At 41.2% G+C, this 27,422-nt stretch overlaps 2 protein-coding genes across 6 annotated transcripts in view; both read left to right on the top strand.

The window, feature by feature from the left end:
* Window positions 1-27,422, top strand: part of PXYLP1 (2-phosphoxylose phosphatase 1) — a 68,635-nt gene that overhangs the window by 34,793 nt on the left and 6,420 nt on the right. For all 5 annotated transcript variants that reach the window (XM_064152756.1, XM_064152759.1, XM_064152754.1 and 2 more), the window contains 2 exons: window positions 15,047-15,208; window positions 15,897-16,023. In XM_064152756.1, the coding sequence (XP_064008826.1) occupies window positions 15,047-15,208; window positions 15,897-16,023 (289 nt within the window). The remainder of the gene's footprint in view (window positions 1-15,046; window positions 15,209-15,896; window positions 16,024-27,422) is intronic.
* The window catches only part of LOC135180395 (DNA polymerase epsilon subunit 3-like), a 101,526-nt gene continuing 99,821 nt past the window's right edge, over window positions 25,718-27,422 (top strand). Inside the window, exon 1 of the mRNA XM_064152760.1 lies at window positions 25,718-26,884. Coding sequence (XP_064008830.1) covers window positions 25,748-26,179 — 432 coding nt within the window. The 5' untranslated portion in view covers window positions 25,718-25,747 and the 3' untranslated portion in view covers window positions 26,180-26,884. The remainder of the gene's footprint in view (window positions 26,885-27,422) is intronic.

Genomic DNA, 27,422 nt, shown 5'->3' on the forward strand with positions numbered 1-27,422 from the left:
TTGTAAGGCTTTTTATCTTGGAAAGACACTGATGTAGAGAAGTGCCAGATGTCTGTGGATTGTGTCTGACTGATGACATTAACATATTAAACACTTTGTGTCCTGGGCCTTCACTCAGGCTGAGCTGTAGACATGGTGGGCTGGGTTTTCCTGCCCTCTGGGTGGTGGCCCTTTGAGAGAGATTACTGTGCCTGACCCAGACACACAGATAGTGCTGAACAGTGCAGGAAGTAGATCTATGGAGAGGTGACAGAAAGGTGCTTTTATCAATGATCAGATGTACAGAACTTGTTGCAGCTCAAAAAGCCTCTGGCTTGGTGTTTGGAAACCAGAGCAGCAGCACTTGTTAGGATGCAGTGGGAAAAGCAGAAGTCTGCTTTTAAGTCCTTTAATTTCTTTGGCTTCACCTATGTATTTTGTGATTTCTATTTTGACTTGAATTTCATAAGCCATTCTGAGCATTTTGGGGTGCTAAGGACAGCCCTAAGGAAAAGGAGGAATGACATGCACCTGAGACTCTAGATGACTATATGCTTCTATCATTTGGTCTCTTAAAGGGAAAAAAAAGGGGTGATGGAAAAGAATTGTACACACTTCCTTTTCATTTCCATTTGAGGAGCTAGAATTGGTGAATTCTTTGAAGTATAAGTAGAGGAGGGTGTACATGTTCCAGCAGCAAAGTTCTCATGCAAGATGTGAAGTGTTTACTGCAGACTGATAGTGAACTGACCATGAGGAACTGTTGGACTGTCCTGAACTCCGCTGCATGAGGTGTGTTTTTCTATCATTCTCAGCTGCTATGGATGAATAGATCACTGAAGCCAGGGGATTTGCAGTCCATGTTCCTGAGAAAATACTTTTTGCTGTGTTTTTTCTGCTGTGTTGAACACTTAGTGTAGTTGGCCTCTATGTTTGTGTTCAGTTCACATGTGAAATTTGTGAAGTGTCTTTTCAGTCGTGATCACTGCTGCAGAGCTTCCCACTCCAGTATTTGTGAGATACAAAAAATCAACAGGACAAAAGCTAAAAACAAAGGTCACCGCGCAGAGGCTAATGATGGCAGTGGCATTCAAGACATTGTGTCCTGCAGTTACCTTTTCATGCTGACCTTCATTTTGAGATAATATAATGGAAATGGGAAGATTTGCCAACAGCTACTGAATACAGCTGATAAAAGCTGTTTAGAAAATCTGTTCCAGGCCAATTCAGCTGGATTAGTTCATTTTCTGGTTACTGAGTTGTGTAGACAGAAGCAGGACACAGCTTTAAAATCTTATTGTAGCACTCACGAATCTTGTCAGATAAGTAACAATGGCTGGACCCACCGTATTTATAAAGTCATGCTTTCAGGCCATAAAACCCTTACTTAGTCCTCGTATACTTAAGCTTTGTATGTCTGGTCACCAGCCAATACCAGTTCTTCTGGTGGCCCTTAGGACTCTGATTTGGTATCATAGAAGGATGGGGAGTGGAAGAAATCCCAGAGACCATCTAGTCCAACTCCCCGTGCTAAAGCAGAGTCACCCAGAACAGCAGGTTTGGAGTCCCCACAGAGAAGGAGACCTCACAACCGCTGTGGACAAACTGGGCCAGTGCTTTGCCACGCTCACATAACTGAAGCCATCTCACAGCCTGAGGAGATGTGGCTGCTATGCAGATACATCTATAGGAATGATTTCATTTGTAGCGTCATGGTACAGTTTATGTAACACTTTTTGTTTGTGAATCCTAACGAGCCTGTGGGTAGGCATGGGACCAACATAACTGCTTCATTGTAAGCAGTGGTGAAGCTTTTTTTTACATCTTGTCACTTGTTTATAGAGCAGGAAATCTGTTTGCTTGTCTAGATGTCTAGCAGGAGCCTCCTCCATCCCTTTCAGATCAACTGGAGAGCCAAGTAATGAGGCAGTTAGTCAGAAGCTGGTAAGGAAAAGCTTTATTGTGCATACATATTTTATTTAAAGAAAGGAGTGTGTTTAATTGATACATTTTTTTCCCCCATGTTAAATAATCTAGAGCTTCAGCATAGAGGAAAATAGAACAAAGCACAGAGAGTAATTTTTGACTCTGGGAGAAGTGGGAAACTGGGAAAAGCTCAGACTTGCACTCAGCATTGCTGTGTTGTTGCTGTCAAGCTGAAAATCCTGGAAGCTATTTAAGCAGTGCCATATGCGCTTCTGAATTGTCAACTGAAAAGCAATCGATGGGGGGGACCTCTAAAACTATGTAAAGCTCTTTTCAGAGCTACATCTGGACTCAGTAAGTGAAAGCACCCATTGTATATTTTAATGTGTCTGGTTTAAATTTGGCTTCGAAGCCATAGCACTGCAAGGTCTGCCATGTGCTTTGGTGCATAAAATATTTCCTTAAGAAAAAACGGGGCAGGGTTTGCTGGAAAAGAGAAATTTGTGCTCAGAAATCCTGGTCTGCATTACTTAGACCTGGCAGAGCTACCATGCACGGTGGTTGTGTGTAGTTCTATTTTGGTTTTGGACATAAACACACACAAGGTAACTTGGCCTTTCCCCCTGAGTCTGGTAAGGAACAAGGCTCTGGGTCACACCTGCAAGCTATAGCAAGAGGCTACGTTTGGCAGTTGCCCCAGGATGAGGGAAAGCTTTAAAGCTCTCACCTTGTGATCTAGAAAACAGGCAGACAAATAGGCCTTAACCCACTCATGGAAAGGGATAGGGGATTAGACAAGTTCTGTTCAAGTCTGCGAAAAACAACAGAGGATTTATAATACTTCCAAAACGCTGAGAGAGATTTGTGTAGGAAACTTGGGAAATCTGAAAAGCAGTAGGCTGAAAGCTCAGTGTTAGATTGAAATACAAGGTTTTGGTTGCATTTCAGGCTGTAAAATTATATCAGTATTGATTAGTGCAGTTAAGGTACACTTAAAAGTTGCAGCTACTTTTATGATTATGATTGTTCTGGGGAGACAGAAGAGACTGTGTTGTGAAAGGTCATACTAGGGATTATGAATAGACTTTGATTTTGTAGCCAGTCATTCAAGGGAGAAGATTCTGCTACTCTGCTTTGCTGAGACCTCTCTTGGAGTACATTATCCAACACAGGAAGGACATGGACCTCTTAGAGTGGCTCCAGAGGCAGCCACAAAAATGACCAGAGGGCTGGAACACCTCTGCTTTGAGCACAGACTGAGAGTTGGGGTTGTTTAGCCTGGAGAAAAGAAGGCTCTAGGGAGCCTTTCAGGGAGCCTGTAAGATGTAAGATGGTGTTAGACATTTTGCCAGGGCCTGTTATAATAATGGGTGATGGTTTTAAACTAAAGAGGGAGATTCAAATTAGAGGTAAGGAAGAAATTTCTTATGATAATGTGGTAAAATTGTCACAGGATGCTCAGAGAGGTGGTGGATACCCTATCCCTGGAAACACTCAAGGTGAGGTTGGATGAGGCTCTGAGCAGTCTGCTGTATCTGAAGATGTCCCTGCTAACTGCAAGGGAATTGGACTGGATAACTTTTAGAAGTCCTTTCCAACCCAAACCGTTCTATGATCATGTGATTTTGTTACACTAAAATTTATCTTTATTATCTTTGAGTTCATGCATGGCAGGAGAACACTGTGAAATCTTTGGGCTTGTGGTTTTTTTTAACTCATGTCCCAGTATAAATGATGTTTTCCTAAAAACACACATGTTAAAAAAACACTTCAGTGCTCACACTTGTTCCTTCTCAATCTCATCTGACTTCCATTAGATTAGCTACAACCACTAGATTAACTACAACCACCCTGCCTTCCCGTGTTTATTTTCTGTCAGTAAAGGGCCTGTGATATACAGGATGCTTCTGAAAACTTATTTTCCCCAGACTTTAGCAGTAAGATAGAATGTTTATTTACCTTAAGTAATTAAAAGTGACTCAGACTTCTAGGGGGAGAATTGCCTTGCCATACCAAGAAGTTATTGCAAAAAAAAACCCAAAAAAACCAAACCCAAAACTAATCAAAGTTTAAGGAATGAGAAAAGAAAAGTGGACAGTAGAAAACTTTAGCTATCATTTATTTAAATTTCTTATTTGTAGTGACAGGTCCATCTCAGCCTTAGACCAATCATTTTCCTCAGGTTACAATGAAAATGCAGCAGGCATTCACTGTGAGCTGAATAAGTTGTGTAGCTGAGATCTAAAGGATTAACCAAAAGGGAAATCCGCCCCTTGTCTGCATTAAATCACAAAGAGCAATTTGGGAAGGAGGTGGAACTCTAACTTCTGTGTTGTCACTTTGGAACAGAGGATGTCACACTGCAGAAGAGAATTGTAAAAGCAGTACTTTTCTAATATTGACCCAGGTAATGCAGAAATTCACCCTACCAGCATCAGTGCGTCAGCCTGGGAAAAAAAGAGCAACCAGCAAACCAACTCTGTGAATTTAATCAATTCCTGTTGGCAGGTTTATAGGTAAGAATTGAAAAGATGATGTTCAGTTCCACATGTCTGCTGCTGCATTCCTCATTGTCTCCCAAAGTAATTGATATTTTTGCTGTAGAAAGGGAGATGTCTGTGTTTGCTTGATAGGATCAATAGCACTATTCTAGCAGCCTGTAACTTCTGGTGTCAGAACATGTTGTAGTGAAGGCTAGTGCTGAAATCTGCTTCTGCAGTCGGAGGTGCCTGTATTCGAGGCTGCCATAGCAAGCATTTGGCAGTGCTTTTGGTTGGAAGCACTCCTGGAAAACAGCTTTTATTCAGTGAGATCTCTGCTGTGATTACTACACTTATAAATACTTCCCATGAATATTTTCAAGTCCATCTCAGAACTCAAAGCAATAGGTGCTGGCAATAGGGTTGTGCTCTAAGTCAACAAACCTCTTGAAAATTCTCTCTCAGTTGCTGTGATCTCTTACAGAAGGAAGAACAGCCGCAGCGGCAACCCAGAAATGGGATATATATTAAATAGATTTGTGTGTCTGGGCACATCTTGCCACTAGTGCTTCATGTTTGTTTGCAAACTCTGGGAAACTCAGAGGAAGGGATCTGTGTCTCCATTCACTGTTTGCTCCCATTTGACAGCTCAGTGAATACTGTGAGATTGGAAATTCCTGCTCATGTCTTCTGTAATGGTCTATGAATCTGCACTCTGGGTCATCCGTTCTCAGACCTTTGGTTTGATGACATTTTAAAGTATATAGCATAAGAAGGGAAATGGCTACCTCTGCTGCCTAATTGCAAGCTGTACCTACGTGACCTGGAAACACATGCTATTGTTAGGCTGACGCATTGTAGCGGAATCACACTCCAAGGAACCTTCTGTTTGACTCTAGCCCCGTAGTGTTCTTCCTTGGAACACTGGAACAGGCTGCACAGAGAGGATGTAGAGTCTCCTCTGGAGAGATTCCCAGCCTGCCTGGATAACGACCTTGGGCAACCTGAGTTAAGTGAACCTCAGGTGGCTTGGACTAGATAATTTCCAGGAGTTCCCTTCCAACCCCCACCAATCTGTGGTTCTTTCTGTACCTACCACCCCCAGAGCTCCCTTCACTCTTTTTCTTTTCTTTTTTCCCTATGGAGTGGTGCTCAGAGCAGGTAGCAGCACTGGGGGAAGAAAAACTTAAAGCTTGGAGCCAGCTCTGTAGCAGAAATGGCAGCAGTTGTATGGGAGTTGGATGTGAAGAATACAGCTGACCTTCAAGTTATTGCTCCTGAGTAAGAAATAGGCACAGCAGCGGTAGAGAACATGGAAGGGCAAATGCAATAAGAAGCAGTGGAGTGGTGGAAGTGCATTCCTTTTCGGTTTGTCTGGTTACTCAGCACTCAGATAACAGAACATCAGTGGTAGTGGCATTGTGTCATGGATGAAGACCCTCTCTGTAGCACAGGTTTTACCTTTGAGACTTGCAAAGTCTTTACTGAACTGTAAAACAGAATGAACTGAGAAAGGTGGATTGTGTGTCACACAGGCATATTTGAACTTCGTCTGTGTCTAAATATGCATTTGTAATCAAAGCAGAGCTCTAAAAGTGACCTCAGTGACACATGATCCCCAGCAGTAGCTCAGCTTCTGCAGCACCAAGTTTGAGCTGCCTCATGTGCACACTGGCAGCCTGCACCTTCCCTGATGCTCTACTACATGCTCTTCAGCCCATGTGTGCCCTGTCTGCTGCTTCCAGGTAGTTTGTCTTGCTGCACACATCTTCACCTTTCTCTCCCTTCTCAGCTGTTTTGAAGCATTCCTGCCTTTTGCTGGTTGTATTTCCCTACCCTCCTCTTCTACCTTCCATTTTTTTTAAGAGGGGAGAGCAACTAGAGGAGGCATTTATGCTCTGCATCAACATTGCAGAGGTCTGAGCGTTCTCTGTGTGAGGCAGCCTTGGTAGTGTCCTGCTAGGAGCAGAAAGGAGAAGGGATTTAAAAAAAAAAAAGGTAGAAGAGGAATGAATAACTTTTTGTGCTGACATGTGTGCTTGCTTTTTTACCAACTAGCATAAGGTCACCTACAGTGAGGTGGTTTGTTCTGTTTCCATTTCTGTGCTGTGGCTTCATTTCCATGTGACCATTTTAAATAATATGTTTGCATGGGTCTGAAAGAACTTTCTGTTTATAAATGATGAAAACCTCAGGTCTCTATTTAGTCAGAAAATGGAGGCTAACGTGGCTACATGTGCTGCTGCTTCTTGGGCCGGTTGGACCTACAAGGGAAAGCTGAAGTGGAAAATTATTTTATTGCCTGTGTTTCTGCTTCTAGGTAAACTTTTTTTTTTTTTTCACAGATAAATCTCTTTCTTCTTGGTAAACAGTGGTGATAACTTTTGATTTTCAAGCTGAAACTAGAATTGCAGGAGGGAGAGAAACTGGTGATGGAGTGATTTAGCATTTTTAATTTGGTGTTTCATCCACGTGAACTGTGCTTTACTTCACGCTTGTTTTTCTGCTGTACTGAATTCTGCCAAATCCAAGTTGATTTTGTAGTCCTAATTCATATTAGACTGGCTCCCTGCTAGGGCTTCTGCACACAATAGCTGATTTTATAAACTTGACATTGTTCAGAGGGCGTTAGTTGCTATGCAGTAATTGTTACAGCCACTATGCTGAAGGCACTGCTGAATGATTGTCTTTCTACCTTAAAAACGACTTGTCTAATAATTGTCTTGGTATGTTTTGTAGCATTCGGAGATTGAGGGTGGGGTATGGAAGCTGGGTGAATTAGCTTCTTGCTCTTTAAATAGGTTATATTTAATGTACACTGAGAATAAAACATATGTCATATTTTGGAGGCAGTTGATTTTGTTCATAAAGACATCTCTTAGTTGAAGAGTTAAGTGTGAAAATTCTTGCAGGAGTGATTGCACAGTAGCATTCAGCTGTTCCTCTATGTGCCTTGCCCCTTGTTGTCTCTCATAAGACAGCATTTGCTGTTTAACTGTTTAGTCAGGTTTTACTTTTGTCTGATACCAGCCCAGGCATTTAGTTTTACTGCATGTTTCAAACCATTTTAACTTGCTGGGTCACTGAGGAGAGTTAAATTGAGGTCTGCTTCATTTTATTCTTGCAGTAAGCCTTCTGCTTTTCCCCCCCTAGATACAATTTTACTAAAATTAATATTTCTATTAAAAAATTTCAAAGTAGCTTCCATGCATCTTCTTCACTTTGTAAAATAAGATTATGAATATTAGAAAATAAAATACTACTACTTTCTTTTTTGTTGTCAAAGTACCTCTGTGATACCGTGTATGCACCCTTAATAGTTTCAGTGTTGGCAGAATTTCCAGTTAGATCACCAAATGTGTTTCAGATACATTTTATTAACTGCCTTGGCGGTGGGAAACACACATAAACATCATCTGTCTCATTTCTGGTTTACATTGTTGTATTCCTGTTGTAGTGAAGCCGGAGCTTTGAAAGACACAGCAATATAAAAAAATTCTGTTCTGAAATGCCCTTAATCAAAGATTTAAGCATGACTAGATACATATTCACAGGCTTCTGTTTTGGGCAAGTGTGTCTCTGAACTAATAGAGCAAATAGCATAAAGTAATGTCCAACTATAATAAGTTGTGTGAAAAGTACCTAATGGAATTATGATGCCATAATGGTTTACACCTGAAAAAGCAGAAGAGAGTTTGGGAAAAAAGGTTGATTTCATATTGATTTTCCATACGTCAGCCCAATACTGCTTGTAGGTGTGCTGGGTAGATAGGAACACTACTATTTGTTGTGAAAGTGACTGGAATTTTCTAACCACCTCAATAATTTTCTTTGACAAACCTACAAGAATTTGGAACATTTAGATCAAACCATAGAATGTTTTGTGTTGGAAGGGACCTTTTAAAGATCATCTAATCAAATGGGACATTTTTTACATGATCAGGTTGCTCAGATTTGTTCAGAAACCGAGAAAATATAGTTATAATACCCCAGTTTCAGTCTTAATATTTTAAAGGGAGCAAATTCTTCTCTTTAACATTTAGTGCTTTTCTGAATTCATCAATTTGCCTGACAGTGTTAAAGTCTTAGTTTTATTGGAAATGAGACTTGCTATCTGCAAAGTATTTGGCCCCATGCATCATAGGCCCATGATCTTAATAAGAAAACATACATGTCTGTCAGCTGCTTCAGTTAACAGTCTTAGTGCAAGCTGAACTTCAGTGAAGTTTTTTGTAGTTAAAACTACTTTTAACAAAATTTAGATTCCTTATTTTGCTTTTAAATCTTCTCACCAAGTTTTACCACTGGAGTTTGTAGCTGTTTTATTGGGATATCAGAGAAACATCCAGGTTGGAAAAGACCAGGATCACCAAGTCCAACCTATAACCCTACTCTACAAGATTCATTTTAAAACATTGTAGTTAATCTGCCAGGCTTCATCGTACTTGTACTTTGACCATTGCTCACAGTACCATAAGGGCTTGATTTGCTTAGCCTGCTTAATAGCGGCATGAATGTCACAGTCACATATGACCTGGGTGATAGCGTCCATGGACAAGTCAATTGACCTATCGCGAGCCCATCGGTATGTTGCATCTCTGCCTTGATGTCCAGATGAGTCATGGGCCCACCGAGCTAGGAACAGTTCACCTCGGTGTTTCCAATCAAGGTCAAGATCAGAGTTTGCATCAACTTGAGAAATCTTAGCAGCTTGGTCTGCCTGCTGGTTGTGTTGGTGTTCCTTAGGAGCTCTGCTCTTGGGCATGTGTGCGTCTACGTGCCACACCTTCACTGGAGTTCTCTCCAGCCGTGCATCAATGTCCTGCCATAGATCAGCACACCAAATAGGCTTTCCTTTCCTCTGCCAACCTGAACCCAGGAGTGTGTAGTCTCCAAAATCCCACTGCACCCGAGAAAGACAGAGTGTCCTTCTTATTGGTGGGAACTGCCATGGTGGAGACTTTGTTGATCACATCCTGAGGAATGTGACAGTGACCATCCTGCCACCGCACTCCCAGAAACTGAATTTCTTTGGCAGGTCCTTTGACCTTGTCTCTCTTAATGGCAAAACCTGCTTGCAACAGAATGTCAATGATTTTGTTACCTTTCTCAAAGACTTCCTCAGCAGTTTGGCCCCACACAATGATGTCGTCGATGTACTGGATGTGCTCTGGAGCTTTACCTTTCTCCAGTGCATTGTGGATGACTGAATGACAGATGGTTGAGCTGTGTTTCCACCCCTGAGGCAAACGGTTGAACTGGTACTGGATTCCTCTCCAGGTGAATGCAAACTGAGGCCTGCACTCCTTTGCTATGGGAATAGAGAAGAAAGCATTAGCAATGTCTATGGTTGCATACCATTTAGTCTCCTTCAATTCCAGCTCGTACTGGAGTTCCAGCATGTCCAGCACAGCTGCACTCATGGGTGGAGTCACCTCTTTGAGGATAAAAAAATAAACTGTGAGTCTCCAGTCTCTGTTAGGCTTATGCACAGGCCAGATGGGACTGTTGAAAGGTGAATGAGCTTTCTCGATGACAGCCTGACTCTCCAGTTGATGAATCAGCTGATGAATGGGCAACAAAGAGTCACGGTTAGTTCTGTACTGCCTGTGGTGCACAGTTTGAGTAGCAATTGGCAGCTCCACATCCTCTATGTCATGGTGTCCCACAACTGCAGATTCATCAGAAAGTTCAGGTCTAATGGACAATTTCAATTTACCATCCTCAGTCTCTACAGATGCTATTCCAAAAGCCCATTTGTGACCTTTAGGATCTTTGAAACAACCTTGTCTCAAAAAGTCAATTCCCAGAATGCAAGGCACATCAGGACCAGTTACAATAGTTATGTTTCTTCCACTCTTTACCAGTTAAACTGATCTCAGCCTGTATCTTAGTTAACTCTTGAGATCCACCAGTGATTCCAAAGATAGAAATGGACTCTGACCCTTTGCAATTGGATGGCAACGAAGTACACTGAGCACCTGTGTCAACTAAAGCCCTGTATTTCCGAACTCTTGAACTGCCAGGCCACCTAATGAATACATTCCAATAGATTCAGTTCTCTCCACTATCCCTTTCCTCCTCCTGGCTGGAGGCAGGGCACCCCTAATGCTGAACATGGCATGTGGGGTGTACACAATGGTGTTGTTGTGACAGAAATTGCAATTGTTGGAATAATTGCAGTTGCTCTCGGGAGCTGAAGAAGTGACAGCTACTTTCCTGGCATTGTTGCCTGTTTCTGCCACTCTGCAGTTCCATGACTCTCTTTAAAAGAGCTGAAGTAGGTTGACCATCCCATTTGTTCATGTTCTCACCAACTTGGTCATGCAGAATTATCCACAGTGACCCACGTGATTGCTGCTGTCTAGGTGGGATTTGTCTCCTTCTGGGCTGGAGTTGCCTTGCAGGAGGTGGGCGTCTGTTCCTGACTGCAGAAACATGCACCCATTCAGATGATGCAGGAACGGTATCCCTTGCCAGGTTAGAAATGGAGGTTTTGATTTCCTCCTTTAGTTCTTTTATGCTATCTTTAATGTCATTCTTTATCTCTTTCATCTCTGTCATCATAGTTTTTATAGCAGAGACTAGGGCAGAATGTGATAAGCTGTCCCGTGTTTGTCTCAGCTGGTCAGTGAATTCACCAACAGTGAAAGACCTTCCATTATCACTCCTTGATAGAAATGTGCTAGCCAAGATGTTAGCATAGGGTGAAGGAGTAAACTTAATGAGCTTCTTCATGAGACTTGTTCCAAGAGGAATGTCATCAGGCTCAGGTGTGCCATGATCTCCATAGAGCACTTCCTTCACAGCAAACTCCTTCAGAAGCTTAATTCCCTGCTCCATGGTGTTCCACTTCTTGGCAGCCCATGGCAGATCATCTCAGGAAGGATATCTCATAGCCACAGCCAACAGAAGGTGTGTCCACAAGCTAACCTTACCAAGAGGACTTGCTAGGTATTTGTCCACTCCACTCTCCTTGGTGAGTGGTCCTAGCTGCTTGGCAGACTTGTCTCCTACCTGCAGGGCATTGGCACCAATGCTACTACATCTCACCAGCCAGCTTAGGATTGGCTCCCCTGATTCCCTTGAGTATTCCTTTCTAACTTCCCTGACCACTTTTAGGGGATCATTGGAATCCTGGATGTCATCTTTCTCCTCTTCCTTTTGTTGTTCTGGTTGCCCCTGGCCTAGAACCAGAACTTTCCTAAGAGCACTCTTAAACTACTTGGAACCTTCCTCTTTCTTGGCAGCCAATCTCACAATGCTCCTTTTGTCAGAGTACTGAGATCTTTGAGATTTGGCCAACATACTTAGACTATACTTCTCCTTTTCCTCCTCTTGTGCACCAGAGGTCGCCTCCCCTAAGGCTTCTTTTGAATCACTTCTTGTCAAATGTTGTGTCTTAGCCCAGGCTTTGGCTGAAGCCATACTCATTTGAGCTGAAATGCACTTTGACAACCCCTCTAGCGGATCTGAATTATTTGGGGTCTGACCTGAGGCCTGTGAGTTTGAATCTGGCTTAGGGTTAGGGGTTTCTGCTGCCTGAGGATTTGAGTTAGTTGAAGCCACATCAGAAGCCTGGGCAGCTATCTCTGTTCCATGGGTCCCTGCCATGTTATTGTTATTACCCAGGACTTTGGCAGTTTTCTCAGAATCTAGGGGAGGGGGAGTAGTGGTGCCCCCTCCTTGCTCTCCCTTTAAGCCGATATTATTATTTACATGGTCTGAGATGCTTATCTCTCTCTTTTTGGTCAAGGATACCTGCCTCTTTTTCTGGCTCCTTAAAGGCACTACACCCGAATTTCTCATACGTAATGCCCAAATTAATATGAAAGTCAAAATTACAAGACCTACAATTATACACAACAAAAGTGCCACAGTCTCACATGAATAAAGTTCAGAGCAAGGGTTAGGTAACTGGATCGTAGGCAAAATCACTCTCATTAATGCTGTTGATAAAGCAGTAGATGTATCATTTCCTGAACTATTGATGGTAAAAAAACCCTGTAATGTTCAATCCAATATATCCAAGAATGTAACCTCCAAAGTCCAAGAACATTGCCTTAATCTTTTTCTAAATTAGATTAAACAAAAGGTAACCAATTTGGGCTGTCAGCCAATGGTAAAAGAAAAAGTATAAAATTGGCCACACAGCAGCCTTCACTAACTAAAATAGCTTCATTAGCTTCATTCTGATTTCCAGAGTTATTAACAATCAATCAAATTTAATTTGCCCCATGTTGGAGTGCCAAAATAAATGATGTGATGACCTGGGTGTTACCCATGCCCCCACACTTTGGAAATCACCCAGACTAGACTCAGCAGCTCTGGAGATTGAATGAAGCTTTACATTTACAGCTTAGCACAATATACAAGGAGATATTTACAATCTATACAGCTCTATACAGAAATATACAGGTTAAAAGGTAATACAGGAACACTACACCTCTCCCAGAAACCTGAGCCCCCAGGAGGGCTCTCAACTGCCCTTCCACCTTTCCTCCCACCCTTCTCTCTTACCCCAGATCTTGCCTTATGCCCATGGAAGATTGGAGGGTCGGCTATGGGAGGTTAGGAAGCAGGTGGATTAATCAGAGACATGGCAGGTTAGGTTAGAGAGAAATGCAGCTCAAAGCCCAGGCAGTGACTGTCTTATCTATATTTACATTTTTGTTCTTATACATCTCAGCAAGCCTATGAGTGAAGTAGACATGACCATTGTTTCCCTTTCACAGCCTGTAAACTAGTTCTTCTCACCAAAACATTCTAGCTAGTTTCAAACTAGCACAACCATATCTCCAAGCACCACATCCAAATGACCCATGAATATATGCAGAGTTGATGACTCAACTGCCTCGCTGTTGTCTCTCCTGTCTTCTGAAGCCCTCCTGGGCCAAAGCTGAATTGGGTTATGTTACCTCCACAAGTATTTAAGCTGACTCTATGTTTTTGTGATGCTAAGTAAGTAGCAACAGCATCAGGGGTTGCTCTAAAGAAAATTGTTAACAAAAAGCTGATGGCTGTTGCTCTCTAACCCTTTCTGGATAGGGAATTTGACCAACAGAACTATAATTTCACGTTTATACTCATTAGGCAACTACCCTCTTGTAACGCTGTTTATGTGCAGAGTCCAGCAACTGCTGTAACATCGTAAGCTTTTGGATTATACCCCAAATACTAATTTGCTGCAAGCCCCCTTCAGGTTATCAGCTTCATATAAATATTGCCAAGGCTCTGTGTTACTGCCATTTTCCATAGCATGGTAGGATTGAAGAAATGAATCTGATGGATAAATGCTGAAATGGCAGCTGAGCTCTGCAATTTTAGTGGCCACAGGCAAAATTACAGTGGGATGTTCTTGCCAAGCACAGTCCTGTGGGCAGTTGTGTGCAAAAACTGAAAGGGCTGAAGGAGAAGTTTAAAGTCACTTCACTTTGTGGGTATTAGCCATGTCAACAGCACTAGCAAGGGCATGGAAACTGCCTAAGTTCTGGTTTTGGCAGGCAAAGACAGAAATATTTGAAGTGTTGTGTATTGTACTATAAGAACGAAGAGTCTGTGTTAGATTAATGGCTGTGTGTTCTTTGTGTGTGTCACTTCAGTTTGCTGTCTGAGTTGGTTTTCCTTGTACAGCTCTATAGTGGAACAAATTCATCTCTTAAGATAGGACTGGCAGTCAAGGTATAGCTGAGCAACTGACCTGCAAGAATTAGGAAATTTTCTTTTTCTTCCCCTCCCTCTCACCACAGAAGATTAAGAAGGGTGAAAATATGAACACTTTTCCTCATTTTCACCTCTAAATTTTCTGGTTCAAATACTAGAAAATACCAATGGGGAAAAAAGTGGGCATTTGTTATTACAAGTGTAGTGTTGTAAGACTCATGTTAAGTAGTGCTTTCACATCAAGTCAAGGTAAAAAGACATCATCAATACAACTCTGGTCTTCAGATCTGCTTTAGCACGGTTTTACATGTCAGAAGACTTGGTGGTGGTGTTTCTGTTTGTTTCCCTGCTGTTGTGTAAGCTTTAGCTGCATTTCTTTGTGTTTGACACTTTTCATGGTACTCTTGGTTAAATTTCAACAAGCATTTTGTGTGTATTTCCTTTAGATAAGTCAGACTACTTGATGCTTCTGAGGTAGCTGTGTAAGAGTGGGGTTTGATAAGGGAAATGGTAGGCAGTCCAGCCCCTTCAATCTTGACTACTTTGTCTTCCCAATGGTTTTTAGTGCCATCATCACAACTGTCCTGTGTCTTTTGAAGAAGTCCTTCAACACCAGTTTTTAAGCTAAAGTGATGAGGGACCACTGGACCATTTATGGCCCTTTCTCTCCTATGCACGTTCTTAGAGTTTCATGAGAGACTGACAGAAAAAGCAGCTTCAAGAGGATATCTCTGCAAAAGGCAGAGTTCTACATTCAGATGTACTCCTCCAGTCTTAGCATTGACTTTAAGAAAGAGCTGTCTGGGATTGCCTTCTGAACTGTGTGAATCATAAAAAATTCACAGCAAAGATCTATCCTGTAGAGCGACATCCTTTTGTGGAAACCATAGCCTTTGTGCATAATTACTTGAAAAGGAAAAGAAAAAGAAAAATAATCATAATCCTGTATGTCCTTAAACTCTCCTAAAGGCACCTGACACATATTTTCTCTCTTTTAGTGCATTTAATCCCAGTAAACCCCATCCGGGAAGGTGGGTTGAACGCTAAGAGCCGAAAGAGAATAATGCCTGATTTGCTGACGGAGCCTCCTGCAATAGATCCCATTTATGAAGCTCGTGTTTACTGCAATATTCCCACCATTGCTGAACGCAGCATGGAAGGTAGGCTTGGTCAATGTGAACAGTGGTTTAGTTGCTTCTTTCTATGTGCTGTCATTGAAAACAGTAACTGTGCATTGTCAGTTCTTTGATGCTTGGAGAAGTACAGCAAACACCATCTGGCTGCTGAATTACAGAATTAATTAGGTTGTAATGACTTAAGATTATTGAGTCCAACTGTTAACCCATCATTGCAGGGCACCACTGAACCAATAGACATAGTCTAATGGCACATTTGCATTCTTCACCCTGTAGTGAATGCAGCAGCAAGCTGGTCTGAATGTACTTCTTTCTTACCATATCCCATTAATGCATATAAAATAAATTACCAACTGCACTATCAAAAAGCTCCAGATTGGACATGCTGCAAAATTCTCTATTATGATAAGAGGTCTGGAGGACATGTGTCATAAAAGTGGAGTGGTCTTACTGTGTTGGCAGAATTCAGTTCTTGTCTAACTGTTGCAGTTAGATAGACTATGGGGAATGTGGAAACTGAGTCTTGTGCAAGTTATATTGCAAAATACAGGCGAGATCTTTTTTCAGACAGTAAGTTGTCATTTCTTATCAGAGTTTTCTCTTGTTGCAGTGCCAAAGCTATCAAGCTGTTTACATGTGCAAGTAGAAACATTTAGATTTACTTAACTTTTTAAATGTGCTTTTTTTTTCCTCTTTTCTTTCATCACTTCAGGTCATGCACCTCATTATTTTAAGCTAGTGTCAGTTCAAGTGTTGATTCGACATGGTGATAGGTATCCACTCTATGCCATTCCCAAGACAAAGAGGCCTGACATCGACTGTATGTTGGTGCCTAGCAGGTAAAATTCTTGTCTTTTATCAGTGTTAAGAAAGTGCTCTGCCTAATAAGCATTTTGTTCCCCTTCAGAAAACAATTTGTGCAGCTTGATGTGTACATTGTGACTTCTGATCTTTGTGTGTGTTGTCATGGCGTTCAAAAACAACCCCTGTGTCAGTGGTATATGGTATTTCCTTTGAAACAGGAACCTCTACCAGTGCTGGCCAGAAGAAATTTTTTGTATTTAAAAAGCAAAGCCTGTTAAATTGAACCTTTAGTGTAATGTTCCTCTTATCTAAGCTTTTACGCAGTTTTTGAGCACGTCTCTTCCATTTCAGCTGAGCATCCTTTCTTTTGTGTGAAGACAAAGAAGTCTCAGTTCATCACTACTTGAGGAAAACTAAGATTTTAGATTTTAATTTATTTTTACTTTTAAGAAATGCAGGTTATCAAAGTACTCTTGAATTAATGTATCAAAATTCAGGAATAAAACTAGGGCTGGCTGTCCATTTAACTATTAAATCTGTTTAAAATTGTCTATAAGAAATTTGTGTCTGACTGCTGTTAAAGCACCATTTCATTTTCTGGTTTAGTGTAGTGTGCTCCTGCCTAACAGTGTGTCTTTGTAGTTTGCCTATACTTGCCTTCATACCTGAAACAGTCTGAACTGTAGATAGGGTTTGAATTTCTTCTCTTCTTTGTAGAAGAACCTTTGCTCATTGCTGAAGATGGGTTACTATGCAGAGCAGTAGAAATAAACAGTGATGATGTAAAAAACCAAGTCATCGTCCTTTGTCTTTGCTTGCATGCATTTTTTTCCTCCTTTTGAGTAGGATCTGTGGTGTTGGGTTTATAGTTTTGGTGTTTGCTTGGGATTTTTTGTTTGTGGGTTTTTGGTTTGGGGTTTTTTTGGTTGGTTTGGTTTTTTTTAATTTGGTTCATTGGTTTGGTTTGGTTTTCAAATTGAGGACTTCCAAGTGAACCTGTTTAAATCTTACAGGTGAAAGAAAAATACCAATAAAAATTATCAGATGTGTTAGCAAAATCTCTGGGCAAATCTACACCTTCATACTGCTGCCCACTCAGCAGGTATACAAAGCAGTGTAGATATACCATAATATAGCATGGGATCTCCTCTGTTCCTCTGCATTTAAAGAGATGATGTTTCTTCTTTTGTGGTGTAGAATTACTCAGAATTGGCTTTACTCTGCCATGCTAAGAGTGTTAACATCAGACTGAAAGTGCTTTTATCACTTGGGTACATCAAATACACATTTCTTGGTTTGGTAGGTTCCTGGACTGCATTCCTTTAGATTTTAGTAGCTTCCAGTCATCAGTAGTATTTGTGATTTTAACTTTGTTGGAAATTCTCTGTCTTTTCAGTTTTTCCTCAGTGGGCTTTTAACAAAAGAATCTCTCTGAAGGAGAAGATGGATTATGGTGTCCTTATAGGTTTGTGATTAGCTGACCTGTGGCAGTTCCATTTGAGAAAATGGACCCATTTTCATATCTGGTCATCACTTTTCAGCAGTAGCAGTATTGCACAGTAGGAATGTTGCTAAAATATGCTGAAGTGGTATGAAAGAATAGCTGAAACTAAGTATAGCTTCATCTAATACCTGTGATGGTAAGCTTGGTTTGTCAAGCAGTGGCATTCAGTGGTCTTACCTAGCATCCTCCAAGAGAAGTCTGAATTCTCTGAGAGGTGCCCACCCCCATCAGTGTTCTGTGTCTGCTGCATACCAGCTGTCTTTCTAAAATTAGATGCACAGCCTTGAGACTGCAGACAGGAGGCCAAACCCCAGATATCTCTGCCATGGAATTGTGTAGGCAATTAATTTCTTTTAACAAGATGAAAAATGAATAATTTTCTAATAGCTATGATAACACTTTTAATGACCTGCCTGTAAGGAGTGAGTTTATTTTCAGCGTGAAATGCTAAGAAAAGAAATAGATGCAGATTCTTTTTTGAGTTCTTAAAGGCTCTGAATTCTGATCCTGCTCAATATCTATCATAGAGTGTGCCTGAGGGATGCAAAGATGTCAACTGCAAGTGGTGAGTAGCTGCATTTCTAAATATTACAGTGCCACACAAGAGCTTAGTTTTGCATTTGTCAGAGAAGGTTCTACAGCTATTTCGATTTCAGTTTTAGGTCAGGAATACAATGTGGAGGCTTTGGAGTCAGAGAAAAGTGTCCATAGAAGGCAACAAAGTAGTGCAGCTTTTGACACTGCTGACAGAATGATCATGATAAGCAGTTAGGAGGGTATAGTGTCAGGATTTGTAGATACCCTTGGCTGTTAGTGATGTATGAAGCATTAGAACATAAATGTAGAAATACATCCACTAACTACCATTCACAGCCACTAAAAACGAAGTGGAGAGCCAAAAGGACCTTGTCTCCTTAAGAACTAAAGTTCATGTAAAATAGAATCTCCTGGCCAGCTTGGAAAGGGCAGCAGGAAGTTTAAAGGAGTTGGCTCTGGACCGTGCTGTCCAAATGAGTTGAAGCTGACCTTTCTGAATAACGCTGGAATTGTTACTGTTTCTGCTATTGTTTGGGTGGGACATTTATTACTTTAACATCAGGAAGCTATTTGCTGCTTCTGGCTGTTTGTGATGTAAATGTGGTGCTTGGTTGTAAATGTATTTATATTGAGAGTATTAAAAGGTGTGTAATTGCTGTGCTGTCTTTCAACAGAGGGTTTCTTGATGCTGAGGTGTCTCATCAGAAGTCTGGCTTGTTTAAGCTTTCTGGACTTTTGTTTCAGATCAGTATGCTGCTCATATTCAGTCTGTTTTTTATTTGACTTGGCACTCAGCTGATGGAATTCATTAATTAAGCAGATTATGCTACAGCCCCATGGACCTCTCATGGGTATGCAAAGTAGCCTTGAGGTCACACTTCAGTATTGTGAATTATGAATTGTGACTCAGACATTTGGAGTGAATATAAGCAAATGGATTAAAGGTGTTGGAGATTTCTTCCACCTAAGACTTCAATTAATATTACTACTATCATTGTTCTGGATGCAAATTTCCAAAGGGAACTGAACAATGTATTTATTTTTTTCCTTAAGAAAATTAATTGAATTATGATGTTATGAAAATCCTTTCATTGTAGTGGAAGAAGAGCAAAAATAATTCATCTCCCATTTATTTTTCCCTTTGTATCTTACATCTGTAGTGTCAACAGTAAAATCATATGCAGTGTTTCTTCACTCAGTTTGTATGTGAGACAGAAGAAATGCTTTTTTCAGGATGCTAAGATGATTTCAGAAGGCTACTGTAATTTGATAGTATGCTAGGTTAATTGGCATATGCTCTAAGGCATTTTGAAAGGTGTTGACATTAATCATAAGAAGCTTAATGGCAAATATTTGAATTTTTCAGCCCTATATACATGTCTTGAAACCAACAGAGCAATGAGAGGGAAAAGTGTGAGAAAGGCAAGTTATTGTCCTGTGAGCTGAAGGAGGAATAGATTTGACTTGGAGTGAGGTCAAAGCATGATTCACAATCAAGTGAAGAGGAGACTCCTGAGAAGTCTTCTCTGATTTCATTAATGACTCAGAGCATCGAAGTAGACCAGATCACTATAGAGTTTGCTATAAAAATGTAAAAGCTGGAAGAGCTTTAGAAAAAAGTCCCAACAGTACTGATGCTGTCTTAAGGGTTACTTGTGTAGACTCTTCTAATCTCTTGTCGATTTTAGTGGTGCCTTCCATTCATTTACCTTCTGAAGAGGAAACAGTGTGATCCTTTGATCTAATGCTTTTTTGTCTACTTGAACTCATGGAAAACACATTTCATTTGTAATTCGAGTTACAGAGTATTTTTAAAAACTTTTTAAATTAAGAGAAAAGGGGCTCATTTTTGGTGGAGTTAGCAGACAGCATCTGGTTTGAAAGGCAAAATTTATTTGTCAGATGCTTGACACTCACTGAGTGTCACATCAAGGGTTCCGCAGCTCTGATCCTCTTGGCTTTTGCAAATTCTGCATTTTCTAATGCAAGTGACGTTTGCATAGATAAAAGCTGTTTGGGAAGCTAAAAAAAAAAAAAATCAGTATCTCGTTTGTATCTATATCCACCTCTACAAGTTCCTGCCTGGGGGATATAGATCTGCAGAACTAAAATGCTGTGAGAGGACAGCGCTGTGCTGTAACAGATGAATACGAAGTTTACCCCTCCTAAATTCTGTGAAGCATCCGGAATCTGCTGTTAGTTTTGTACTTGATTAATTATTCAGTTTTAACTGTTAAATAAATGACTCTTAGCAATTGATCTCAATAATGACAGTGTTTCTTTTATCACAGTTTCTCATTTAATCATAACCTTGACCAACACATTTTTTGTCTACAGCTTCTTAAGTTATGGTGAAAGCACGTTATTGGTGTCACTCTTGAATTTTTATGAGCATGTAAATTATTAAAATTTAGTTACAAGCAGTATCGTCAAGATAATTACTTTTCACATCTGTTTCTTAGATTCTGTACTTCACCTTAATTAGATCAACTTTGTTGACATCCGGCTGCAGATTTGTAGGTGGTTCAAAAGAGTATTTGGTTTAATGAGTCAGAGGATAGGTTCAATGCTGTGGCTTGTTGGCTGTCTGCATTGGTGCAATAAGTGTGGATTGCACTGTACTTCATTTGACAGCATACAGAGGCAATAGTTCAGTGGTCCAGCAGCTTAGATAGGAAAGACTGCTAAAGGAATCTCAACCCATTCCTATCATGGAATTAATTTTGGTCAAAAGCAGTCCTTAAATTAATAAACAAAAAGATGGAGGGGTGGGAAATCATAACCAAACCAAAACTTTCCTTTAGATCTGATTTCTATTTATGTTTTAATAATTTTATAAACCCAGTTTCTGCTCAGAAGAGAATATTTCACAAGCTGACAAAACAAATCAATAGCATTATGTTCCTGAGTGGTCCTGAAACAAGTAGCCCTGAGACGGGAGGATGATTTTCTTTTTGCTTTCCGAATTACCTATCAAGTCTAGCAATGGTCTTCATGCTGTGATCTTTGTTGTTGTTGTTACAAAGGCAATTAGCTCAATGATGTAACCTCTTACAAAAAGAGGCTTTCATGCACTCAGAGAGTCTGAGCATCACTTTTTCCAGGGACAAAAAGCCCCAAGGTCTCCCGTAGCATTTCTGACACTCTGACCTTGAAGTCTTAGGTTCAGTTAGTCTCATGGGGATGAGGTGCAAAAATGTCCTGTATTGAAGTTTCTATGCTGCTGTGCAGGATTTGAGGCTTTGCTACATAACATGTTTGAATTTAATGCTAAGCTGCATGAGTTGTCTTTTGTACCTTTGCGTGTATGTAATCGGTACACTAAACGTGTTTCTTGCATCTTTTTCACACAATATTTTGTGCCATTAGAGTTCAGCCATCCAAAATCTCTCAGCAGATTTTCTGAGGTATTCTGTGCATGTGACCACTCTGGTACTGTATTTCTCACTTCACTGAACTAATTCAGAACAAGCAGCAAGTTAATATTTGTTTCTCATAGAAAAATTTAAATGCCTTTGCAGTTTTGTATCTGAACTCCTCAAGGAAGAAGGAAAATGTGACTGAAGGATGTCAGCTCAGTTGCTGGCAGCAATACACAAATAGCTCATGGATCTACTGCTTAGAGTGCAGGCATAAAGAGATGATATTTTAGTATTTAAGCGTTTTAAGACTTTTATAAATAAGACATTTAAATGTTGAAAAAGGATTTAAGCACTGATCCACTTTAATGCTAGTGTGTGAAAACTGTTCTATTAGATCTGGGATCCGTTATCCCAGTGTTTAGTTTGTAAATAACAAACACAATAAGCTGAAGTCATTATCTTGAGGAGAAAAGCATTCTCAGTTTTGTTACTGATAAAAACGATTTTGCAAGAATAAAATTAGCAAATTATCAAACAGTAAAAGTTATCAGACATTTATTTACCATTTGCAATGTTGAAAATTAGGAGGAAGTTGCTAGTGGTGCTAAATGAGAAGCCATTCCATCTGCAGACAGGATTTGAAGTATTTATGCTCTTAATATATTTCCCAGGTTTTGCAGCTTATGAGCAAATTACAGAAGAATATCATTTTAGCCCATTTTTATTGTCTGTTTGCTTTTATGGAAGTAAAATTTTAAGGCTATTTCAGTCTTTTCAACTACACAACTGAGTAATTTTCTTTGCTTCCTGCTCAAACAGCCCCAGCAGTCTGAGTGGTGTTGCCTAGATACTCCATCTTCTGCGACATCTGTAAATTGGCCAATTCAACAGGAGGATTCATATTCTGAAGAAAAGAGAAATGGTGGGGCGGGGAGGGAGAATCATTTGTTAACTAGTAGCCTGTGTGGTGCTGTCAGTTTTGCTGTTGAGAATAATCAGATTTTATTGCCTCAGTTGTATGGGGTTAATTGGGAGAATTGCTGGAATGGTCAGAATTTGGTTACGGGAGGAGTCATCCAGGACAGAAGTATCTTAATGTCTGTCCCTTTCAGGCAGAAGGGCTTTTGTTTATATTGTTTGATTTTTAATTTTGTCTTCCCCTGGAACATATTTAAAAAGCAGTGAGCTTAGAATCTATATTCAGAAATATATCTAGCAGTCATATTCACCATTCACTTCTGTAAGCATGTGCTCAACTTATGCTGCTTTGAAAGTAATATAATCCAAAGCCGAGTAACTTGTATCTGTATGTGTATGCAAAGAGCTTTTTTTCATACGCTTGTGTATAACTTCATCACTGGTGTATAACCTGCATGTTTACAATGCCCATCATTTTTTAGGTAAATCTTTTTGCAAAGATAAATAAGATAAATACTTGCCTTTCTTCCTTCCTGCAAGTGATTGCTTGACAGGTTTATTGACACAGGTTTGATTCTGGTAGAATTCACATCTTTGTAAGCAAAGCAGCAAAAGCAACAGAAAGGGTACTGTAGTTCTTCTACTTCTTTTTGCTCATCTATCTACAGAAGTTGCTAATGAAATAAACAGGTTTCAAGGGGCAGGGCTGGGCCAGCTACTAAATGAGTGACAGATGCTCTCTATGAACCCCTCTATCTTCCCAAAGGGAAGAGAAGGGAATAACGGAGAGAAACTGATGGGTTTGGAAAGAAAGCTAAATCAGCTTTAATGGAAGTAGCAACAATAACAAGGTGCAGATATATGCAAATTAATATTGAACTATGATGACAATGACATCAACTGATGACAGTGATTATCACCATCACCACTGATGCCATGGACAGGAACTGGGGAAGTCACAGACTGGACTCTGTTGCAGATGGGAACTGGATTCAGGAGCTCATGGATCAGGATGAAAGGCAGAATGGACAGAGTTATCCTTACACACTAGCTATTGAAGAAGAGAAAAAGAAGGAGAAAGAAGAGCTTGACTTTTGTGATCCCTCAGCTTTGTATTGAATGTGAGATGTATCGAATGGAATACCTTGTTGGTCAGTTCTGCATCACTTGTCCTGTCTGCACTTTTCCACAGGTGCCACCTCTTACTGCACCCCAACATACTACACCAGATTTAGCAGTGACCTTGGTGTGCACCCCAGTCCTAACTCTATCTGTGTTGTCACTGCTAGAGGCAGCCCCTGTCTATAAGAACATGTCATGATCTTCAGGAAGGGCTATCACTGAGAAGAGTCTGAGCTGAGAAGTCAAATCCCTGAACAGAATTAGTGCTGGTTTAGCTCAGACCAGGACAACAGGGTTTAAGGAAGACTGTGATTGACAGTTTATTCATGTTTAGAGTTTTTTAAAATGCAAAGTCTAGAATATTGGTAGCTCACCCTGCTATGTCTGTAATAAGCTTGAAAAGCTATTTGCTAGAGGGTTTAAATTTCATTTTCTTCACTTAATTCTTCCATTTTCAGATTGCAATGCTGGGCTGTGAAAATAGTGCACTGAACAGAGTTCTGTTTGAAATTCTCATTTGCAGCTGGATTAGGCTTTCCCATGCGTGCTTAGCACAACAGGAAGCCTCCATTGCTTTAGGAAGAAACAAAACGTCTTCCATGTACTTCTAGTTAAACATGGATCTTAGTTTATGTTGGTAAAATTACAATGTACAGATGAGGCAGTTGGTGGCATGGTCTAGTTGACTGGATAGGGCTGTTTGATAGGTTGGACTGGATGATCATGGAGGTCTCTTCCAACCTGGTCGATTCTATGATTCTAAATTCCATGAAGTTAGGAATTTAAGTCATAAATTTACTGGGTTTAGTTTCAATTTGAAGTATAAATGAAAATATTATTTTGATATTTTGTTCTCATCTTGCCTTTTTTTTTCCTTACTGGCACTTGTACTATGATCTATCACAACATTTTCCTCCCGAGAGTTTGTTTATTTTTTTTTATTCCTGAGGATAAATTAAATATTGGAGAATTCAAGTTTTATGAAATGCTGTGACAATGAACTCCCCCTCTATTGACAGAGGCGCTCCTCTGCGGAGACCTTCTGTAGAGGCGTGCTGTGAGCAGAGCTTTGCTGGAGGTGCTTTCTGACATTTAAGAGAGTACCTCAGTGGGCTCTTTTATGTCAGCACACTGCCTTTGCCCTGCTCACTTGCGAGTCCAACCGCTCCTTCATACCTCGGTGTTATTGCTCCCTCTTGTGGTCACTGCTGCTATGGAAGCTTGTCCCGGGTTAAGGCAGATCTCCCCCCCAGGGAAAAATAAACTCACCACAACACAGACCTTTTTTGAAAGTCAGGGAAAGATGAAATTGTATTTCTAATAGTATAAGTATAACAATGTAAAGAGAGATAATAACTAGAGAAGGAAGAAAAAAAAACAATACAATAACCTTAAGGGAGATGGGGGAGGGGTCAAGCGGCGGCGAAGCAGCAGAAGCAGCAGTAGCCAAAACAGCAGCTGGGGGCGATAGGCGAAGCTGAAGCAGCAGAAGCCAGCAGGAGAAAAAGGGAACACAAGCTGTGCTTCTAGACATTAAGCTCTTGATGCTCCAATAAAAGTGTATTAATTTATGTATTGTTTCCATTATGTGGCCTATCCCTGGAGTGTTCATCTTTCCCCTATGTCTGAGCTAGAGGATCAGCTCAAACGGCCACAATCCACCCCTTTAATATAATTTACCATTGCAGCATCAAGTCATTCTATGTAACTAGGGATAACATCAGTATCGTAGATGGTAATTTTCCAGGCTTCAAGCATCTTTCATCAGTTTTCGGTCATTCATCTTCTCATTTCCGTCTGTCTCAGGCATTGGCTGGCTCAATGGTTTTTCTAGAACAGTCAGATGTTTTCTTCAGTGAGTGGAATAGAGCAGGACTCTTGGCATTCTCAGGGTTCATGCTCATGGATAGCGGGCTCTTCATGGCTTTTGGGCACCACAATCATCTGCAAAAGAACTCATAACAACCTATCTACATTCTTTCTGCCAATGTCAGATTCTTTTGTGGTACACATTGTATTTCACCGTTTTTCTGCATAACCCAATATGTATGACCAGGTCCTTCAGCAGAAATAAACTCTCGGACAGTGAGGCAGTTGGGAGTTTTCTCAAGAGACAATGGCATAGATAAGCACTTAGGACATCTCGGTGGCAACTCTAACCTCTGGTCACACGTATTGACAGCTGTGGTACTGCGGGTTGTGCTGCGCCCACAGCTCACACTGCGCGCCTGGGGCCTGCCGCTGCTCTCGGGCTCCTTCCCCCCCCGCCACCATCGCGGCTCGGGACGCTCCTCTCTGCCTCGCAGGTGGCCCAGGATGGCCGAGAGACTGGAGGACCTGAACCTGCCCAACGCCGTCATCACCCGCATCATCAAGGAGGCGCTTCCTGATGGTGTGAATATCTCCAAAGAGGCTCGGAGTGCCATATCCCGGGCAGCAACTGTCTTTGTGCTTTATGCCACATCATGTGCAAATAACTTTGCCATGAAGGGGAAGAGGAAGATGCTGAATGCTGGCGGTGTCCTCTCTGCCATGGAGGAGATGGAGTTCCAGAGATTCGTAGCCCCTCTGAAAGAATCACTGGAAGTTTACAGACGTGATCAGAAAGGGAAGAAAGAAGCAAGGAAAGATAAAGACAAGAAGACAGACTCAGAGGAGCAAGATAAGAGCCGAGAGGAGGAGAATGATGATGATGACGAGAGGATGGAGGAGGAAGAGCAAAATGATGAGGAGGAGGTGGACAACTGAGCCTGCTGAGGCATGCAGAGGGGCTGGGTGTTGTTTGGAGAGCTGTAAATGAGCCTTGCTGTGTTCCCTCATCTTTCCAGTAGAGCTTCAGGCTGTACCTCTGCAGCCTTTTTGGCTTTGACCTGTACATAGAGGACTTCTGCTCACACTTTCTCCTGGAGGAAGGTGTCCTCCGAGCTCACAGGGCTTGCCACTGGTTCTGGGCAGTCTGGGCTTTTTATACTGGGTTGGCTGTGAAAGAGAGCGGAAGAACCATCAGGTACTCAGTACAGAAGCAGCCAGAAGAGAAACTGGAACAAGCTCCTTAAACTGAGTCAGGAGCTGGATCCAACATCATTATTAACCCTTTGGGGTTTAGAACCTACACGATGGTGTTGGCAGGCTGGGAAGCTGAACACTGAAGCTTTTAATCCAAGTGATTTGGGTTTTTACTTTGTTTTCTTGCATTCTGGCTGTGCCTTCTCTTCCTACTCCAGCTGTGACAGTCATCCTGTGTCCTTCAGCCATGCCAGCTGTGTGCAGCTGTACGAGGAGCTGTGGGCTGCTTGGCTGACTCTTGCCCAAGTCAACCTAAGACAGGAAGATTGCAGCACTGGATGTAAATTAAATACCCATAGAGCTTGGTATGTGTCTTGAAAGGCATGAGAGGTCCTTCTTTGGCCTCTGACAGTCATTCCAGAGAGGTAGGCAGGCCCCAAGAGGTTGGTGACGAGAGGAGGCTCCTTCCTAGGGCCAGCCTCAGACTCCTGGTTTGCAGAATGGCTGCTGCCAGAAGGTTGGGCTGAAATCAGCTGTTTGTGTTCCTAGGGCTGGCTCAGTTTGTTCTGTTATACTTGAACTGGTGGTTCTGATGCCTTCGTTTCTCTTCTCTAAGGAAGTATCTATTAGCTAAGCTCCCTTGGAGGGGAAAAATGATTTAGTGTTTGATCTTTTGTAACACTGAACACTTAACTCTGAGCTTAACCAAGGGCTGGTGAAGGAATCCTGAGGAGAGCTTTGGGTCCATTTCAGTAAGCCCCACATTGGGCGCCAAAATTAATGTCCCGGGTTAAGGCAGATCCTCCCCCCCCCGGGGGAGAGATAAACTCACCACGACACAGACCTTTTTTGAAAGTCAGGGAAAGATGAAATTGTATTTCTAATAGTATAACAATGTAGAGAGAGATAATAACTAGAGAAGGAAGAAAAAAGAAATAATACAATAACCTTAAGGGAGATGGGGGAGGGGTCAAGCGGCGGCAAA

This window comes from Pogoniulus pusillus, chromosome 13, assembly GCF_015220805.1.
Source record: "Pogoniulus pusillus isolate bPogPus1 chromosome 13, bPogPus1.pri, whole genome shotgun sequence".
Classification (NCBI taxonomy): Eukaryota; Metazoa; Chordata; class Aves; order Piciformes; family Lybiidae; genus Pogoniulus; species Pogoniulus pusillus.